This window comes from Triturus cristatus, chromosome 8, assembly GCF_964204655.1.
Source record: "Triturus cristatus chromosome 8, aTriCri1.1, whole genome shotgun sequence".
Taxonomy (NCBI): domain Eukaryota; kingdom Metazoa; phylum Chordata; class Amphibia; order Caudata; family Salamandridae; genus Triturus; species Triturus cristatus.
Window position 1 is genome coordinate 1,648,252,243 of NC_140591.1, and position 19,641 is coordinate 1,648,271,883.

Consider the following 19,641-nt stretch of genomic DNA (forward strand, 5'->3'; position numbering starts at 1 on the left):
CGTGTGCATTGCCAGACTTGTGGATTGCATGTTTGTGGAGTTGAGGCGAGTGGGGTGTTAATTTGGCACTTGCCAAGGGGCTGTGAATTTTCCTTTGTGCCATCCTGGGAACGCTGTTTGCTGTTGAACTGTTGGGGGTCGAAGGGATCATGCACACTGGCTGTGTATTTGGAGGTGAAATTGATGAAGGTCCCACGGTGTTTTGATGTTGCCTGCACATTAATGTGTGACATGTGCTTCCTGTTGCCCTGATTGTGTGCTGTGTGACCAGGGGCAGAGGTGGGACATGTGTGCAGTGGATTGCCCCCAACATGTGCGCGCATCCGGCTATGGCGTATGGTTCTTGCTTGGTCTCCAGCGGTTCCTGCGCATTGTTTTTGACGTATGGGGACTGGGGTGCCAGGGTGATGGTAATGTCCAGGACAGGTGCGGGGGACTTGGATGTGGCTAGCTGTGGTTGGGGTGTGCCAGTGGCCAACAGGTGCAGCACAACCAGCAGCTTGGTGTGGGGTGGGATGTTGGTTATCCACTGTGTTGGTGCCATAGGCCTGTTGTGGCGATGATGGCCAGGATGCGTAGGATGGTTGTCCCTTTCAGCCTGTAGTGGACAGTGACATTGTCAGACGTTGGGCCTGTGAGGCAGGTGCGTTTACTGGGGGGCCACTGTCTTTGTCTACGCTGCCTCTGTGGTGGTCTGGGGGGGTACCGGGTGGGTGTTGTGGCCCTCTTGGGTGTCCAGGCTGCATGATGAGTGGCTCCATGGCATCTGTTGCCCTTCGGATGACGCCCTGGCTGGGCTCCTTTTTTTGGTTCAGGCTGCCGTCCGACTTTACACCAGGTCAGAGCAGGTGTTAATTTCCTGCTGCTAACGCGCCTAATTGCGTGTTTTGTGTTCTTATCGCCGGTCTGGCTGCTCGTTGTGAATGTTGAGGTGTTGTGTTGTCGTGGCTTTTGGCATGGGAACGTCTCATTAGCAATAGTTGCGGGGGTTCCCTGTGGCGATGTTTTTTGTGGGTGCTATTGCGGGAAAACTGGTGCTGCGGGCTGTTAGCACCAGCTTGTGAATGGGGTGGTAAATTTATTGCAACTTTGGGTGCGATGAAGTGCCGTTAATTCAGTGATAGCTCCTTGTGAATATGCCCCTATATCTTTGCTGAGGCAAGAAGAGGAAAAAAAGGACTTCCATGCTGACACGCTGACGCAAGACGCTGAGGTTTCCTGCACGCAGACACTCCAGCTCACAGTGGTCTGACATCCTTCACTGGGTGACAATCTCAAGACCAAGACGAGGTTCCACCGTCTCTCACTTCAGGTAATGGGGTTGGCTTCAGCCTAGGGGGATTCTTGGCTCGAAACCTACATAAATGCTAGGTACACGTAGGTACATCTAGTTAGGGTTGCATCACAGGAGTGCACTTTAGCACTCTCATGTATTTATATATTTGCCTGTATTCATTGTTTTAGCACTATGGTAGGAATCTACCATTGTTTTACTCTGTTGGTGCTAATAATCATGTATATCTGTTTCTTTCTTATGGTAGTCACAGCACACCTATTTTACACTAGAATGACACTGGTTCGATTAATGCCCATTGAAAACATCCACACTGTTTATTCAGTGCATCTCTCTGAGACAAAGTAAGCATAAGTGACTGAGCGAAAAGTACTGTACTGTTTCCATGATCCCTGCTGGGTCAGAGTTGTCATGTTCGATAGTTGCCAAGAACTATTCTCTCCTTGGTAAGAGGAGTTTACTGTGGCACTGTGAGCTAGCTGGTATACAGGCGAACATACCCAGTAGGGATGTCTGGTTCAGTCTGGACACCAATCCCAAAGTCTATGTTGGCTAAATGTGCAGATCTAACATAGGTTTATAAGAATTACATGACATGGCGCCGCCAACTTTGGTTTGGTAATTATTTAGGGGTCCAATCTGGGTAGTTCAGCCATGCTGTTCTCAGAGACCCCTACTCACACGTTATTAACCCTGTGCAAAGCAATACGCTACGCTCGCGTAGTTTGCGAAGTTTGCGCTACTTCATACTACATGAATTGCACGTAGCACAGTGCAAACACGCATAGCACAGCGGTCATTTTTTGCTTGCTAGCGGTACTCAACGTCAAGTTGCCAACCGCGAGCAAGTAAAATGGCATCCCGGCGAGACTTTTTCCTCATTCGAGATCAGCAACATCAAGTTGCCGATCGCGAGCGTGGAAAATAAACCTCCAGGCGAGATTCTCAATGCGGGGAGGTCAGGTTTCTCATTGCGAGTGGTCGCGTATGCTCGCGACCGCTTGCGATAAGGAACTACCAGTCCGCGTTGAGAAAGCTACCTCTTGAGTAGAAATCTACTCGAGCGGCAGAAAACGACCGCTTGCACTGTGCAAGATGCAGTTTGCACTGATTGCACATTGCCGACAAGCATCCGGCCCTGTGCAAGCAGTGCGAACAGCATTTTGCACAGTGCACTACGCAGTTCAAGTAGCTACGCGTAGCTCGCAAAGTGCAATTCGTGTAGCTACGCGTAGCACTACTTCACGAACTACGCCCAGGCTTGTTTATCCAGAAATGTCTGGAGTCGAGAGGGATCAATCTGCCACAGTCGAGTAGGCATATCCTAAGTATTGCCTGTAGGTTTATTCAAGCTTTAAGGACAAACAGTTCCATATTGTGCAAAAAACCTTATCTCAGTTTCCTCGAAAAAAACAGTTTCTTTTCCTCTCTCCAATAATGGCTGATGAAGATGCCACTGTTCCAGCACAACTTGCGAACAGAGTGGACGAAAGAGAGAAGAAAGTTGAAATTAACATTTCAGAAAATGTCAGAACTTCACTTACTTTAAAATTAGCCGACTATGGAGTCACAGCTATGGGTGGTACAGTAACTTTCATGATTGAGTCACACAAGTTATATAGAACAGAGGTATTCTATTCATGGGTTAAATTCCCACCAGCAGATGCACTCACAAATTCATTTCGGTCTTACACTGAAGAAGGAACACCAAATGAATACTGTCCATATGAGGATATTGAAGTTCCTCTCACCTATCAGGAGCACATAAACTGGTTTAAAGGCGCCCTCCTGCATACAAAAGAAAAAGTGAGACTCGGTCCGCTCGGAAGAGCTGGAGCCATTTGGCCAGTCGTAGCGGCTTACACACCGCATCTAGACATTGACACAATGCCAGTAGCAGACTTACGTCCACTTCACAAGGAGATAATAAAACTTTACAGAAACCTGACACATTTCATGCCAACAAAGGCTACACCTACAGGACCAATTCAGGGATCTACAACTAAAATAACTCTACAAACGCTACAAGCAGTTATGGGTAAAATGCCCACTAGATATGAGAAAAGGCCATTCTGGATAGCTCAGAAAATAATACAGTTAGCGGCAGTGTTTCCACAGAAAAGTCCTCAAGAGAAACACAGAATGCTAAAACTCTGCTTGCCAACTAGGATAGCTCTCCAGATAGAGAATTGTACCTCTTGCTGTACGGTTTTCACTGCCATATACACCAGAACTCATAGTATCCCTTCAATAGCAGTAATACCAGATCTATTCAGACAGATACAGAATGAGTATGTAGCAGAACATGCTCAGAACTCAGAGATGAAATTGTTAGGAAATGTTGCCCAGGTATCAACTATTATATTAGCAAACATAAAAGGGGAGGCAGCAGTAGTGGCAATACGCCAATGCCTTAGGGATTTCACTCCTTTACAACAGAAGTGTGAATTACCTAAAATTATTGACGATACCTATGCCGCATTAGGTAGGGATAGTTTGGGAGCTAGAGCAACAAAACCTCAACTCATGGGCAGTCCTGAAAAAGATAACACCAAGCAAGCAACTGATCCTTTCAAAAATATATGGGGAAATAAAAAACAAAAGAATAGAGAAAATAGGTAACAATCCACGGGTGGGTCTGCTAAACAGGAGCCCTCCAAAAGGAGGTACAACCTTAGGAATAGAGATAACATAAAAAAACTGACAGGTATCAGGAAACTGATACACGTTCCTCTCGTTCCTTTCAGGGTTCATCAAAAAACTCAGAGCGGGAAGGATGGCCAGAACACAGACTAGAAGAGCGTACAAAGTCCAGAGACAAGCAACACGCTTCAGACTATACTTTCAAAACGAGAAACCAAAATCAAAACCTCAATTTAAAAAGAAGAAAGTAGCGGGTCTTAAAGTCAGATATGCCCAGAATTCTGAGGACTCAACTTCTGAATGGGGAATGAGCTCTGGCAATGCCAGACAGTGCAGCAGAAGTAACAATAGCTCGCCATAACCTGATGGAATTTCTGGTGACAGCGGAGTTGAATGAACATATCACGGTGGAGACACCTGATACGAGGGTAAGTGTCCCGCATAAGTTACATGAAATAACACTCCAAATGGAGGGGGACAAACCTAGAAAAATTAAAGGTCTCTTTTGGGAAAACCTGACTTATGGATATGAAATCCTTTGGGCTGAAAAAGAATGACAACCTGAAAATGTTATGGAGTGCCCAAAAGGAGAAACGGTAATTTTACCAGGTTTTTCTGACCTCGTTCCAGTATACTTAAAACATTCATATGCGCAGGAGTGGGTAGTAGCACTAGCTCCAGTGTTATATCACAACCATGTTGGGTGGGATCCTGAGTCCCCTCACCATGTAATCCCAGTAAAAGGTACTCCAACTCCACAGAGACAAATATCATTAAACAAGAAGCAAAAAACCAAGTCATGGAGATCTTAGAGCAACTTGAAAGCCAGAGTGTAATTGAAACGTGCACCTCTTCAATGAATAATCCTTTATTTCCTGTAATGAAACCCGTTAATTCATACCACCTAGTTTTTGACTACAGACATCTGAACACATGCACTAAAACATTTGCAGTACAGAATGCACACAGTGCCTCATTAATGAATAACATTGCGTGGAAAAAGTACAAAACAATATTAGATATCTCAAATGGATTTTTCTGTCAGAATATAGCGCCTGAAAGCAGATATTTGACAGCATTCTCAGCGCTCTGTAAATTCTGTAGACTTCCCCAAGGGTATAGGAATAGCCCTGGGTTGTTCTCAGCTAGGGTAACAGAGTTACATCAGAATTTGGATGATTTAATGGATCATTTGACCAGGGTAAGCAACATGATTTTGGGGTTCGCCTCTGAGGGCTACAAACTCAATTTAAAAAAATCAAAAATAGCCCACCTCAATGTCCTTTTTTGGGGATATGAGCTTTCAAGTGAAGGGAAAAGCCTGGCAGCTAACTTTTTTAGAAAAATTTGCGCTGCTTCAACCTCCTAAATCTTTAAAAAACATACAATCCACATTGGGATCCTTACATTTTGGTAGAACTTATATTTTAGATTATGCAGAAAAAGTGAAACCTTTCTACGACCTAATAAGATCTGATTTTTCAGTTATGCATTGGAAACAGGAACACACAGATATACTTCATTCCTTACTAGCTGACATGATAGCTTCAAAACACCTACACACATGTGTAAACACCACAAATTTGGTGATCCGTGTTATAGCGGGTCAATCCAGGTATTCTTACTTAACCTTCAATGAAGGTGAAACACTACCGATAGCAAATAAATCATACTTGTATAAAAATGTGGAATGCGTTTTGCTTCCACAGAAAAAATTCGGACAGCAGTACAGACGGCTGTAGTGAGAGAAAGAGCACTGGCTCAAGGAAAACAAATAATTGTCATGACTCCGGTACCAGCCTTAGAGGCTGACACAAAAGCAAGCGTTCCAAATGCTAAAGCTTTACATCCAAGATGGATACAATGGGCTAATTCTCTCACTGCAACAGATGTAGATTACAGATTTGACTCTACACTTAAAACGCAAGCATTACTGAAATACGAACAAGAATAACCTCTCCCGAATTAAATAATGCCTCTAGCTCAGTATGAACATATGATTTGCACTGATTGATCAGCTCAGTCAGCCATAGGAAGTAATCAACAATACAGCGCAGCGTGTGCGATTGTAAAGGGTCGTATACATGATGGCAAGTTCCATCCTAGCAGTACGAAGACACACTGTCTATGAGACTGCACAGCGCATCTGGCAGAATAAAAAGCCCTCCCTGTTACTGGCACTAATAAATGCAGGTCAAGAATTCCCAACACTGATTGTGCGCAATTCATTTTACTGTGTCCAGTCATACAATAAATACCTTCACTACTGGGGTCAGAATGAGTTTAAAGACTCAAGAAGTTGTATAATTAAGCATAATTTACTTTGGGAGCAGCTACCTGAGTTGAAAAATGAACTACCAAGAGTTCATGTGATACACAGGCTGAGTCATCAACTTGATGGCGCTCATGTTGAAGGGAATTCATTGGCTGATGAAGCGGCAAAAGGGGCAGAATGAACAAGGAAGGCATAGCCCCTATACACGAGGTCCCATATGCCTGCATATAGTTCTGTGTATGTGCAGAATCCCTGCAACACGTATAGCTATGTTATATCTATGTTAATAAACATATGTCTGCTTAACTTCTTTTATGGTTACATTGCTTACAAGTACAGTGCTCTGACACCCTGTTCAGGTCATGTTCGTGCTCTATAAAACATTTCGAATAAATAAATAAATGCCAAAGCAATAAATCCCCGGTTGTGAGTAGGCAAACTCACTCAGCCCTAAAATTCCTCGATGACTGAATAGGTAAAGTGCCCAACACAATGGGCCTGACTGTAAAGGCAGTATTGTTTTGTAAACATGTGCAGGTATGCTCAAGTAGTAGCCTGACGGATTTCCAGGATTATAACTCTCTAAGCTAATGCAGGGGTCACTGCTTTGGCTCTGGTGGCATGAGTTTGCAAGACCATAGGCGTTTATTCCTTGTCCATGGCTTAGCAAGTCTTAGGGCCCGATTCCATTCTCGTTTGGAAAGCATATGGAATGACTTGGGTCTGGAATGCTTTCCAGACAAATTGGATTGGGAGAGTCTGACCAAATTAATACGATGCATTTGAATGTATCCGGATACGATTCGTTCGGGCTCCCATTGGATTCAATGGGAGCCTGTGTTTCGAATGCGAAGCCAGGCTTGCATTGACAAAAGGGGGGGTTGGGGATAATCGTGCAATCTGTGGCAGGCCCCCCTTGGTGTCTGCCACAATGTGCATTGTTGGGAAGAGGGGACCCATGTGTACCCCCACAGGTCTGATTTGGAGGGCCCCGGGTGAAGGTGTCCAGCTTCAGGCCTCCAAAGACCGATTCCTGCAACCTTTTTCGTTCTGGGCAAAACAAATCAGAACGGATGTCCGAATCGTTCATCATACTTGCTTGCTCGGAAAACCTAGTCCATAGAACTATACAAATCAGCTCCGGAAGGCTCAATCTCTCTAAATGCCTTCCGGAGCCGATTCGGTCAGCGCTAAGGCTTTCCAGGCATCGTACTTGGTCGTTCAGAACTGTGAACAATTCGGTCGGAAACAAGGGCTCCAGATCGGTTTAGGCAAAGCTGAATCTGATTTGGAGCCCTTCCAGCCGAGATCAGAATCATCCCCTTAATGTTGAGTACAATACGTCTGGAAATGGCCCATTTCTGCACAACTTTCCCCTTATTAGCTCCAGCGCACCCAAAAAGAACTGAAGTTTTACCTGGTGTTTTTTGGTGTGATCAATGGAGAAAGACAAACCTCTATTCAAGTACAAGTGATGGAGTCTCTATTCCTCTTTGGATGGGTGAGGCGGAGCAAAGAAGGTCAGCAGTATGATGCTTTGGCTGACGTGGAAAGGTGTCAGCACTTTTCACAGAAAAGAGGCACGGGTTAAGAGAAACAGTTTGTCTGGGAAGAACCTGGTTAATGGAGGACGTTTAGAAAGAGTCTGTAGCTCGCTCACCCTCCTGGATGATTTGATGTCCACCAAAATGACTGTCTTGATTGTCAGAAGTCTGAGAGGGCAACATTCCAGAGGTTTAAAGGGGGAACACATAAAATAGGTTAAAACCAAATTATGATCCCATTGGGACATAATGAAAGTTTGGGAGGAAACCTGCTGAAGACTTTTCAGAAAACGTGTCAAAATGTTTGAGTTTGATAGGGAGGGTTGATCCACCAATTGTAAAAAAAGTTGATATAGCTGAAAGATACCCTGTAACTGTTCTCAGAGCAAGGCCTTACTGGGCTAATGACAAAATATACAGCAACACTTTGGACAAGGGCGCAGAGAGAGGGACAACATGTTTTTTAAGTACACCAAGCCACAAAGTTGTTCCAACAGCAGGCGCATATGGTCTTTTCTGAATGAACGCCTGGCTACCAAAATGCCTTCACAGACTTCAGGAGGGAGGTCAAAGATCTCAATTGCCGCCGCTCAATCTCCATGCATGAAGGTGGAGCGTGCACAGGTTTGAGTCCAAATTCCTGCCCTGTTGCTAAGCCTGGGGATCTTTCCAAAGGGGCAGCCTGATCGGAGGGCCAATGATCATGCTCAGGAGTTTGGGATACCATACTCGCCATGTCTAGTCTGGAGTCACAAGGATGATTTTGGTCTGGCCTGTCTTGATCCTCAAAATTTGGGGCAGGAGTGGTATCGGTGGGAAGGTGTACAGGAGTCCTGAGCCCCATTCAAAAAGAAATGCATCTCTCGAGTCGCATTGTAGACTCCACCTCACAGTTTTGCAGACATTGTGCATTCTCAGTGGTGGCAAACCGATCCAACCGATGTTCTCCCCAACAATCAAACAGACCTTGGCCACCTCCGGGTGAAGATGCAATTCATGATCTGCAAGCGTTCAATAGCTGAGTTTGTCCGCCCTGGTGTTGAGATCCCGCCAGGTGTTTTTGAAGACCAGGAAAATGTCCTGACCCTCCAGAGAAGCAGAGACTCCTGGCACAACGTTCAAGACCCACCCTGGTTTGCGTGTTGTAGTACCACATGGTGGCGGTGTTGTCCGTGAAAACCTAAACCAGCCTACCCTTGATGGATGGAAGGAAGGCTTTCAATACCAAGTCTGGTTGATGTGGAACTGAGACTCTGGAGAAGAAAAACCCTGGACGGAGTTCACGGAGTTCCACAACGTGGTACTCCACGAAGTGCACAAAAAACTCTGCCACACTATGTAGAGCTCCGCGACCGGCAGAGTTTCTTTAGATAAATTCAGTTTGCGGTGATTGTCAGTGCCATGTGCTTGTCCGCACTGTACAATCATCCCGAACGGTATCATGCACAGCGCAAGCGGGCGCCGCTGCTTTTCTACCGCTCAAGTGGATTTTTACATAAGCGGCAGCTCTCTAAACGCGAGCGGGCGGGTTATCAATGCGAGTTGTCGCAAGCATACAGGACCGTTCTCAATGAGAAATCTGACCTCCCGCGTTGAGAAACCTCACCAGGAGGTTGATTTTCCACGCTCGTGCTCGCCCACTTGATGTTAGCGATCGCGAACGAGGAAAAATCTCGCCGGGAGGTGGATTTTCCTTGCTCGCGCTCTCCAACTTGACATTGATGAACGCAAGCGAGGAAAAAAAACTCTGCTCCACAACGCGAAGTGGAGTTTTTCGGAACTCCGTGAGCTCTGCGTAACACGGAGTGCAGAAAACTCTGCTAACTCCGTGAGCAGAGCCGAGTTCACCCCCAGACTTTGTGGAGACCAGTTCTCCACCTCTCATAGATGGCCACCCCAATCCGGAAGAGATGTATCTATCACCACTGTGAGATCTGGGTGATTAAAGAGCTTGGTCAACAAAGCTCAACACACAAGGGGAGGTCAAGGCAAAAGCCCTGCACCAGTCAATGTACCTTAGCTAGGCTATTTAATATCTTGAGATTGGTGCAAAGGGCCTGGGACATGACCTCCATATGCCCCAAGGAAATGACATACAAGTCACTTGAACAAATTAAACAATGTTTGGCCCAGCACCCAAATAAGTAAACCATGAGTAAAGAATGTTAGTTAACCATAGTCACATGCGAGAGAGAGAAGTCCGTTAGATCTTCCCAATCAAAGAAAGGCACTGGGAGATTTTGATTGTAGGTACAAAAATAATTTTATTCTTTATTAGAATACAAATTCTTAAATTTCATGATCGCTGACCCATTTCGTCCTCATGCAGACTTCTTCAGGGCTTGCTGTAGTCAAGAATTTCTTGAGATGAAGTATTAATAAAAATTAAATCAGGACAAAATTGCAGAGTAAGTTAATATCAAAGTCATGTCCTGAAATCTTAGAAGACCTGATTAGCACGTGCAGTCCTTTAATAACAGTGATGTGGGAAATGTATCTCCTGTGCTTCTGTGAGGCCATCTGGTTCCGAAAGCAGAAAGATAGCTTGGTCTATTGCTACTCCAATTATGATTCATTAGCCACCACTGCAGGTCTTTTTCAGTTCCTTTCGATATTTGGATCAGGACAGTGAGATTCACCAGAAGCTGTATTCATTAGCCCTTCAGGTTCCACTGCAAAGCCCACAGCAGGATGCAGGTGGCCAGGAGACCCAGCAGCCTCAGAGTCAGTCTCACTGAAATCCAGGATAGAGGCTGAAACATTAGAATTATAGCCTGAATATCATGGGTTCACCACACTGGAGGATAGGCGTGGAACTGCACTGTGTTCAGAATGGCTACTATGAAAGGGAATGTCTGACAGGGGGTCAGGTGCGCCTTTAGCACATTTATAGGGAATCCCTACAAATACAGGAGGTCCACCGTGGTCTGGAGGTGGCTGACAACTGCAAGGGGCAAGCATGCCTTGAACAGGTGTTCATTGATCGAGGAATGGAAAGACTGGTTAACCCTGACCTCCCCAGATGGGCTGCAACCACAACTATCACTTTCATAAACACTCTAGGTACACTGGTAAGGCAAAAGGGGAGCACAGCAAACACAGTAGTCATGGCCTAATGTGAACCACAGGTAATGTCTGTGGGTCGGAAATTTGCACCCATGGCTACCATCCAGTCTTCAGAGTCCAGGGTGGACAGACATTAGCCAACATAACCATTTTGAATTTCTCCTTTTCAGAAATTAGTTAAGAGGCTGCAGGTCCAGTATAGGGCTGAGACCTCCATCTGTCTTCAGAGCCAGGAAGAAGCAGGACTAGCAACCACAACATATTTCTAATGTTAGTACCCGTTCATTGGCTCCTTTGGCCAAAGGAGCCTGCACTTACTGATCCAGCAGCGAGAAATGATCCTCTGGTGGTTCTACTGTCCTCAAAGTACTTGAGTGTTGAATCTGCCTTGTCGCCAAACATGCGAGTGCTGTCAAAGGGCATATCCAGAAGGGATGCCTGGACATCCCCAAAGAAGCCAGTTGACAACAGCCAGGTGTGGTGAAGAAGTGCTACCGATGAAGCAATTTCTCTGCCCAGACAGTATGTCATGTTCAGTCTGCAGAGCATCATTAACTTTGTAGCATCCCTGCTTTCGGCTATAGCCTGGGTCAGAACGGCTCAGGCCTCGTCTGAGACCAAGGGCAACACTTGTGCAAACGAGTCCTACACTGTGTGGGTATGCCGGCACACAAGGTTATTGGAAAAAAATCCTCTTGTCAACGGTGCTCAACCTCTTGGCTTCCCTATACGGTTGGAACATGCATGGTAACCTTGGACAGGAGGCATGCACAACTTGCTTTTTAGGGATGAGGAAAGCTGGATCAGATAGGTGTGGGTTGGCGGCAGGTGATTGCCCTGTGCAGAGAGCACCTGTGCAGGGCTTGGTATAGGCCATTAGCAGAATGTCCATGAGGGCTTCATTGAAGGGGAGGAGTGGTTCCTTGTGATGATACCCTGGGGTGAAGCACCTATGTCAAGACATTGGTCTTGACCTCCAACGAGCACCATATAAGGTCCAGGATCTCAGCCACCCTACACATTGCCATGAGAAAGGGACCCTCTTCCTCCATAGCCACACTAGGAGGAGAGACCAGGCCTATATCTGGTGAGGTGTCCAGACCACTGGTATCAGCCAGTTCCTCATAGCAGTGGTCCTCAGCCAAAGTTTGCTCAAGAGGGTCAGGATAGCCAGAAAGATCCTCAAATCCACCCCAATATTTCTCACAGGGCTTTTCAGAAATGGAGGGTGCAGGTCTGGTTGGCACCGGAGTTGAAATCGGACGATGCCGATCTGGCTCCATTTTGGAATGGCCAATGACTATTGGGTCAAAACCAGAAATGGTACTATTGGACCAAACCTTGGTGAAGATCAGCTAGGGTGGTCAACGTCAAATCTGGGGAACAGGGGTTCGAGTCTCTGCAATGACTCTCAACACCTGTGATTCTGGGCAAATCACTTAATCTCCCTGTGCCTAACAAAATGTATGTGTTCTCATGTAAAGCAGCTGGTGCTTGTATAAAGCACTCTGATGCGCGATACCTTCGGGTCAAGTTCATGCAATATAAAACTCAGAAAAAAATAAAAAAGATTGTGAATTCACAACTAAAGTCGGTCCAGATTCAATGGGCCTAAATGGCATGAGGATGAACCCAAAGATCAGGTGCATAGGCTCACAAATTCTTTTCTATAGAGCGGGGGTCACTCTGGGAAGTTCAGGGAGGCACAGAGTGGACTGAGATTCAGGCTGCACGGGCTAAGTGGGAGAGTGAGGTCTAGACTTTTAGTGTCATTTTTGTGTCTCATCTGATGGCATGGATCAGAACAGTGAAGTCGAAGAATCATTCAACTTCCTGGCCTTCTTCTTGCTGTTGGACTTACTCAACAAAGATTTTGCCCTTGAGGGCGACCAACAGAAATAACTCAGAGTGTATGGAACTGTCTCATGTTAAGCAACCAGAAGCTTCATTGCAAACTCTTGTACTACTTTCGGGTACATGGTACAATAGTAAGGACACGATTTGGAGTCGTGGGCCGGCTTCTGGCACAATAAGCAAACTAGGTGAGGGTAGGTCACAAATATTCGCATGGGACAGGTTCCACAGGCTTTATAAATCAAAGTTTTCTTAGGGGACATCGCTAAGGCACACTGAGTGCGGAAACTCAAACAAAATTGACAAAAAGTCGAAAAAGTCATAAAAAATGACTGAAGTAGCTCTTCTGGATCTGCTCTGAAGGTGCAGAAAGAAGACAACTGAAGTCAGCATGATGGTGTGATGCCTCTATGGGCACCACGTACGTCGCATCCTTATGATGAGGAGCCAATCAGGGCCACAGATCGGCGTGCAAAGATACAGCTCAAGAATCTCCAGATCAAGTCTGGCCCTTGTGGAATATTCTAAGGTGAGGAATGAATCTGCAGCTAAGAGTCACTATCGGATATAGAGTAACAGTGGCTCAAATGAATTTGGATTTGGTTTATGATTTTCAATCAACAAATTGCTTTTTATCAGAGAAGGCAATTGCTGTTCTAGCTCTACTGCTGCTCTCTGCACTACTATTGAGATGAGGCTTTTTTCCCAATGTTGGGAAGTCCAGCTCTTTTCAGTTGAGGTATCTAGCCTCACCCCCCTCCCCCTCCATCAGGGTAATGATAGAGGAGCAGATAGTCTGAGGCTGAAGCTTGGTTGTACAATTTCCGGTTTTACCATAGTTATTTCATAGCACAGTATAGACCTAATGCAAACTGAAGTCTGTTTGGGGTCAGAAACTGGTATCATAATCAGAACCAGTCACAAGAGGCAGCATCAACCCCTTCACTGTAGGAATGTAGGTGTGGACCGTTGGGCCAGAGTGAGAATCGGAAGACAGGCATTGGTAGGTGCCTGAGAATGGGTGCCCAGGGGTCAGTTGGTGCAGATGAAAAACTACCTGGCATAAGTTAAACTGAAAGACCTGGGATTCTCTGGGGGGACCAAAAGGCATGTCAAAGCCAGCCAGTAGTATCTAGAAAAGGAGCAGCATGGTCTGCATGAATGCTACTGTTTGCTGCAGGGTGGACGATGGCCTAAGAAATTCGGGGCACGCCAGCCACATATGTGGGACAGGCATGGACTCAGAAGACACTGGACCTTCGAGTGAAAACATTGCAACTACTCACCAGACTTTGGAGTGCTGGGATGAGCATGAGTCCCATTTAGCTTTTTTGTGCTTATGGTACATTTCGTCCTGGAAGTCGAAGTTCTAGGTATCCGTAATAATCCATCTCTCTTGCTCCCTAAGTGCAGGACTACATTAGTAACTAGCCGAATTAAACCATGTAGAAGCACTAAGCCAGGACATGCTCTTGGGGACCTTAAATCAGAAGACTCCCACCCATCCAGAATGTGCTGTTTAAGGTCTCACATTCTCTTCTTAAGACAGTATATGAGACCAACTCTTTCTTCATGGTGGGTGGGCTCTCATTCCAATACAAGGAAAATACATTTAAAATTAGAAATGGTACTAATTACAGAGGATTTTCTCATACTTTGCCAGCCTTGTTGAAAGCCATTATTGCTTGACAGTACTGCTTCTGCTGAAAGGCTGCCGTACACCAATTCCACTTTTCATTATAAAATACAACGCCGTTACTCATGATCATTCCCCAATTTCAGTGAAATGTTTGATCTCAAGTTCTCAGAGAAGTCTTCACCTGTAAAAATATCTGTGTGAGTTGATATTTATACAGCACAAACCGAGATGGGGAAAAGGAGAACACTGAACATCAATGAAGAATAAGGAGACAATTCAACAGTGTGTACATCAAGCTGGGTCTATACATTTGCATAGCACTGTACAAACAGGGCTGGTGGCGTCTAGTGAGACAATCATTTTTGGCGAAACATGTCCCATGATCTCCTGCTCGGATTCTCTCACTACCACCAGGCAAAAGTGTTCCTCATCTCTCCAATCATAAGTTATTGCTAAAAACAGTGCCCCCCCAAGCTCCCTGAGGTCAGTGCACCCGTCCACTAGTCAACACCTAGTGTGGCCGCACCTGTCGCACTGCCTTAAAGCTGAACCTGTGTACAAATATGCATATCGCACAACAAATGCTTGTGCATTTTAGGCACATGCAGACTTAGAGCCTCTTTACATGTTCAGGTGTGATCAATAACATTTATTACGAGTTTGTGGGGAATAGCTTGCATATTTTGGTGTTTAACACACCGATACCTGCATCATATGGTAACTGTTGAATGCCTTTCCCCAATTCAATTTCAAAAGGGTTTGACCTGCCGAATTTGAATAAAGGGTCAGTTATTTAACGTATCCGATAACTATTAGATGTGTTAAAAACCTTCCGAATCAGAATTCCAGCCTTTGCGTAAACAGAGGTTTACGTATGGGTTGGAATTAACTGAGAACAACGAGAGAGCTAGGGAAGCGTGGGGTGCGTCCGTATCCCCTGTATATATGTCAGTTTTATCAATGTTGGACGAACCCAAGGATGTTTGATACGATCACTGGCAAGCAGTGCTTGGGAACCCACTAGGTAAATTAATTGATAAAATTGGAATTAACTGACCCACTCGTAATCAGACCCTAAGTGTTTTGGAAACATTTAGACTAGCTTTGGTCAGTTTCCAAAACCAGGACTAGAATCCATATCTCCACGCCCCATAGTGTGCAATTTACTTAAACAAAATTTGAGCAGTACACTTATCATGCAAAAGAGAATTGCCTTTTCACTCTAACATGCTTTTAGGGGGGACCCATGAGACAGTAGCTGAATATCCGGCCCCATGCGGATGGTGGACATTTAGGGGGTGATTATGATGGCAGGCAGATCGCCTTCGCCGGGCAGGCGGTGGCGATCTGCCCGCCATCTCAACCCAATTTACCCCCTGCCATATTATTATGGCGGGGGGATCGTGGCTGACGCAAAGTGCGTCCGCCACTTTTCCAGCGTTGGCAATCGTTACTGTTGACGGCCGGGCGGAATTGGGTCTCAATATGGTGGCGGTGCCTAGCAGACACTGACATCCATATTAGGTTTCAGGGTGTCACGGGCCTTTCCATGGCAGCTTTGCCGCCATGGAAAGGTTGGCAGGGAATGGCTTTGGGGGCCCATTGCGGGCCCCAGGTGGGTGCAAGGGTAGGGGGATGCACATGGGGGTACCTATGGTACCCCCCTTCGTTGCCATGCACAAAGTGGCAGGCACCGCGCAGTGCCTGCCACATTGTGCATGGAAATGCACAACATGCCTTTTCACCATTGTGGCGGGTGCTGCTTACAGCAGCACCCGCGGCAATGTTGGAAATGCGGAATGCGACCGCCAGGGTGGCGGTCGCATCCTAATTTGCGGTGCGGGACCACTGCACGTATGGCGGCCGGTCCCAGAAACGCAAGGATGGTGGGTGGACTGAAGTCCACCTGCCATCCATCCTAATCAGCCCATAGGTATCTCCTGTGGAAGATAGAATGAAGGGTACCCAGCCCCCTGCAGGGCACCCACCATGAAGGACTGCATTCAAAAGCCATATGTCCTTTGTGAGAAGGGTCCTGGCTCCTTCAGGAATGAAAATGTGTAAGTTTAAAAAAAGAAAATGGGAATTGACTACAGATAAGAGCTGAATGTCACAGCCCCTCTAAAATTTGTGAGTACTACAAAATTCTTAGATCAATATTTAATTAAATGTGCAGATTTGCATTTGTCTGCCCTGCACACTTTACCTGAAGGCGAGGCAATATTGTCTAATGAAGGCATGTGCCACATTTAACCACACATGAAATCTGACTATATGAAGACTCACCCAACCTCATCAACCATAGGCAGACACCCTCACCCCCTGCCCCCATATACTTTTGTTCCTTCTCTGCAATGTGATTGAACTCACGATCGGAATCCATGTAATGAATGTCACATTCTGGGGCTTGTGATTGGTTTACCCCCTATCAGCTAGACATTGCAGTACTAAGCAGAGACGTGGAAGTGATGCCTCCTGTCTCAGCCTTTACTTATCTACATCACTGACTCATGTTATAAACATCTAGAAACACTCTGCTGAACCGTACCATCCATTGGTTCCCTTATCCTAACCCTACCGGTTTACCTCTGGTTGCCATCTGCTCTGCTACTCACCTTGACTTGCTACTTCTCCTACCACTTCTCTACACTTGGACACCATCTGCCCCCCTACTCTCCCTTGTCTCCCTGCGTACCTCTTATTTTTAATTGCAACTCTCTATGACCCCCTTCCCTTGCCCAATCTGATGTGTATTGCATACGCCTCTTTTCTATAGCACTTTGTGACTTTGCATCTAGGTTCACTTTATACACACACAAAAGGAACCACAGATTTAAACGGACCAGTGAACTGGATGCCCTCACCCACCTGCACTCCTCCATTTGACATGAAATTCATGGCTTCAGCGTTCGCAGCCAGCTCCATGCAGGTAGCGTTTCCCCAGCCGGGGGACTCAAGATCTAGGAGCTGCTCAGCACGCCCTTCATCCTTTCTGTAGCACTCGGAGAAAACACCTAAAATCCCCATAGAGAATATTACAAACTGGGAAGGTAGACAGGCCTGTCCAAATAACAGTTACCAATGCTAGGATTTGGAAATATCATGCATGAGGAGGCAAATATAACACAATATGTAAAAAATAAAACAATAACCATAACAACAAACCCAATCTAGAATAGACCACCAGACATCCAAAACACCTAAAGGATTCCTTAAACTCAACAGAACACACACTGTCACCCTATATTTTAATTCACTAAGATGACCTTTTACAATAGATATGGCATGATGGTGCTAAGGTTTTTGACACTGCAGACTTCGAAAGAGTTAACATGTTTGCAGCTTATAACCAAATGGTGGTGGGACTAAAGGAGGGATACTTGTGCAACCCTTAATGCCTCATCCAACCATCACATTTGGATGTCTACCAATAAAATTTCCCGCACCATTTAAAAACAGACATAGACATTCCTTTTCCCTTTGCCCTTTAAATGGCTAGAAATTAAAGAAGCTCTAAGATCTACCACAACTAAACCTGAAAATCTGGGAGTGTGTCTACTTGCTGAGCTAGCTTTTTGGGGTTTGGTCACTGGTGAGGTATCACAGCACTCTTACTTTTCTGGGTGACGGTCAGCTAGCACAAACAAGAGTGGTGTGAAGGGTCAATGTGTGAAAGGTGTCCTAAAGGAAGAGTTGTGCATGAAGACCGGAGATGACACATACATAGCTTGAAACTGGATAATCCTTAGTGGCAGAATTAGTGTTGATTTAGTGTTGATGAGTGAGGTCTTTTTCATGAAGTCTGTGATATTGCTGATATTTAGTTTGTGTTACACTAAACAAGGGAACCAAAGGCTATACCAGGGACCAAGGGTGACATTTAGTTATTAAGGAACAAGGGGTCCCTTACCATAAAGATAGACACGTTATTATCTATCAAAACAAAATAATTTCTATAGCAGCCCGGAATGGGGTCATATACAAAGTAATTTTAATAAATGTTCCAAAAGAAGACATCTGAAGAAAGGAGGAAACAGGAACAATGGCACAAATTGAATACAGATAACACTCGGACAATTGCAGGAAGGTGCCATGATTATTCAATTAGCACCACAAAATGCTAAATATTCCCCATGCTACTTGTAGCTCAATAACACAAATGTTATACTCATGGTGCTTTTCGGTCGACGATGTTTCGATCCCTCATTGAAATATGCAGATCATCATCAGGACTTAGAATATATGGCTGAAGAAAAAAATGCCTGTTGGGGGGGGGGGGAATAGTCATGCTGTGGTTACGAGCATACAACAATGTGTTGCTCCAAGCAGTGAGGAATTGTCTCACAGTTGTAGAGCGGCAGCAATATGCGGCTCTATAGTGGAAAGCGTACACTACAGATCCCATCATCGCATGACTCCACACATTGGCTGATCGTAAGCCATGATTTCCCGGCATCAGAAGTAACATCAGTGAAGTGTATCCTTTTCATACCGCGTTTTGCGAGAACTCTTGTGTTCAGGATCTGCATCTTCATACTGGCTGTGCCTTATTACACCTCCCGTACCCACAGAACTACGCTGGAACTAATTCTTGGGTGCACTCCCAACAGGCATATCGAGTGTAATGGATATTGAGTGAAGAATATCGAAGAAGCAGAATATCAATGTAAGTTATATCATAAAAAATATCGACATTTGTGTAAGGAAGAAATATCGAATTTGAAAATATCAATGTAAAACATATAGTTGTCAATAATATCGACTATTTACTTCTTTTTTTGTTGTATAATGTTTAAAATAATTTTTATGTTAATACTAGTTATTTTAAAAGTAATCCCATAGAAAATAAGAACAATGACGTGCCTAGAATGATTACCAGGTACAGTACCAACTTACATAGATTGAAGAAAGTTATGAAAGCACATTGGAGTCTATTAGATGCTGATCCCATTATTGGTAAACATCTAGGCCCGGCACCTAACGTGACCTATAGGAAATTGAGGTCAATAAGGGTACTCTTGGTTCATAGTTACCAACAGGAAGAGGCCCCAAATAATTGGTTAAGCAGTGGCAAAGGATATGTGACCTGCAATGCCTGCAAGGCTTGCAGGAACAGCAAAAGTTGCAAGACATATAATACAGATTTAGGAAGGACAAAAACAATCATGAAACGTATCACTTGTACAAGTGATTTTGTCATTTATGTCCTAGAATGTCCGTGCGGATATTGGTACGTAGGCAGTGCTGAAAGGCTGCATTTTACTGCATTTGCGGGCAATAACGAATAAAGATTTCAACTATCCCACAGCTAAAGATATATAATTGA

At 45.1% G+C, this 19,641-nt stretch overlaps 1 protein-coding gene across 1 annotated transcript in view; it reads right to left on the reverse strand.

Moving 5' to 3' along the window:
• Positions 1–19,641, reverse strand: part of LOC146808487 (transient receptor potential cation channel subfamily M member 2-like) — a 1,974,138-nt gene that overhangs the window by 1,200,386 nt on the left and 754,111 nt on the right. The window contains exon 16 of the mRNA XM_085623577.1: positions 17,184–17,329. Coding sequence (XP_085479703.1) covers positions 17,184–17,329 — 146 coding nt within the window. The remainder of the gene's footprint in view (positions 1–17,183; positions 17,330–19,641) is intronic.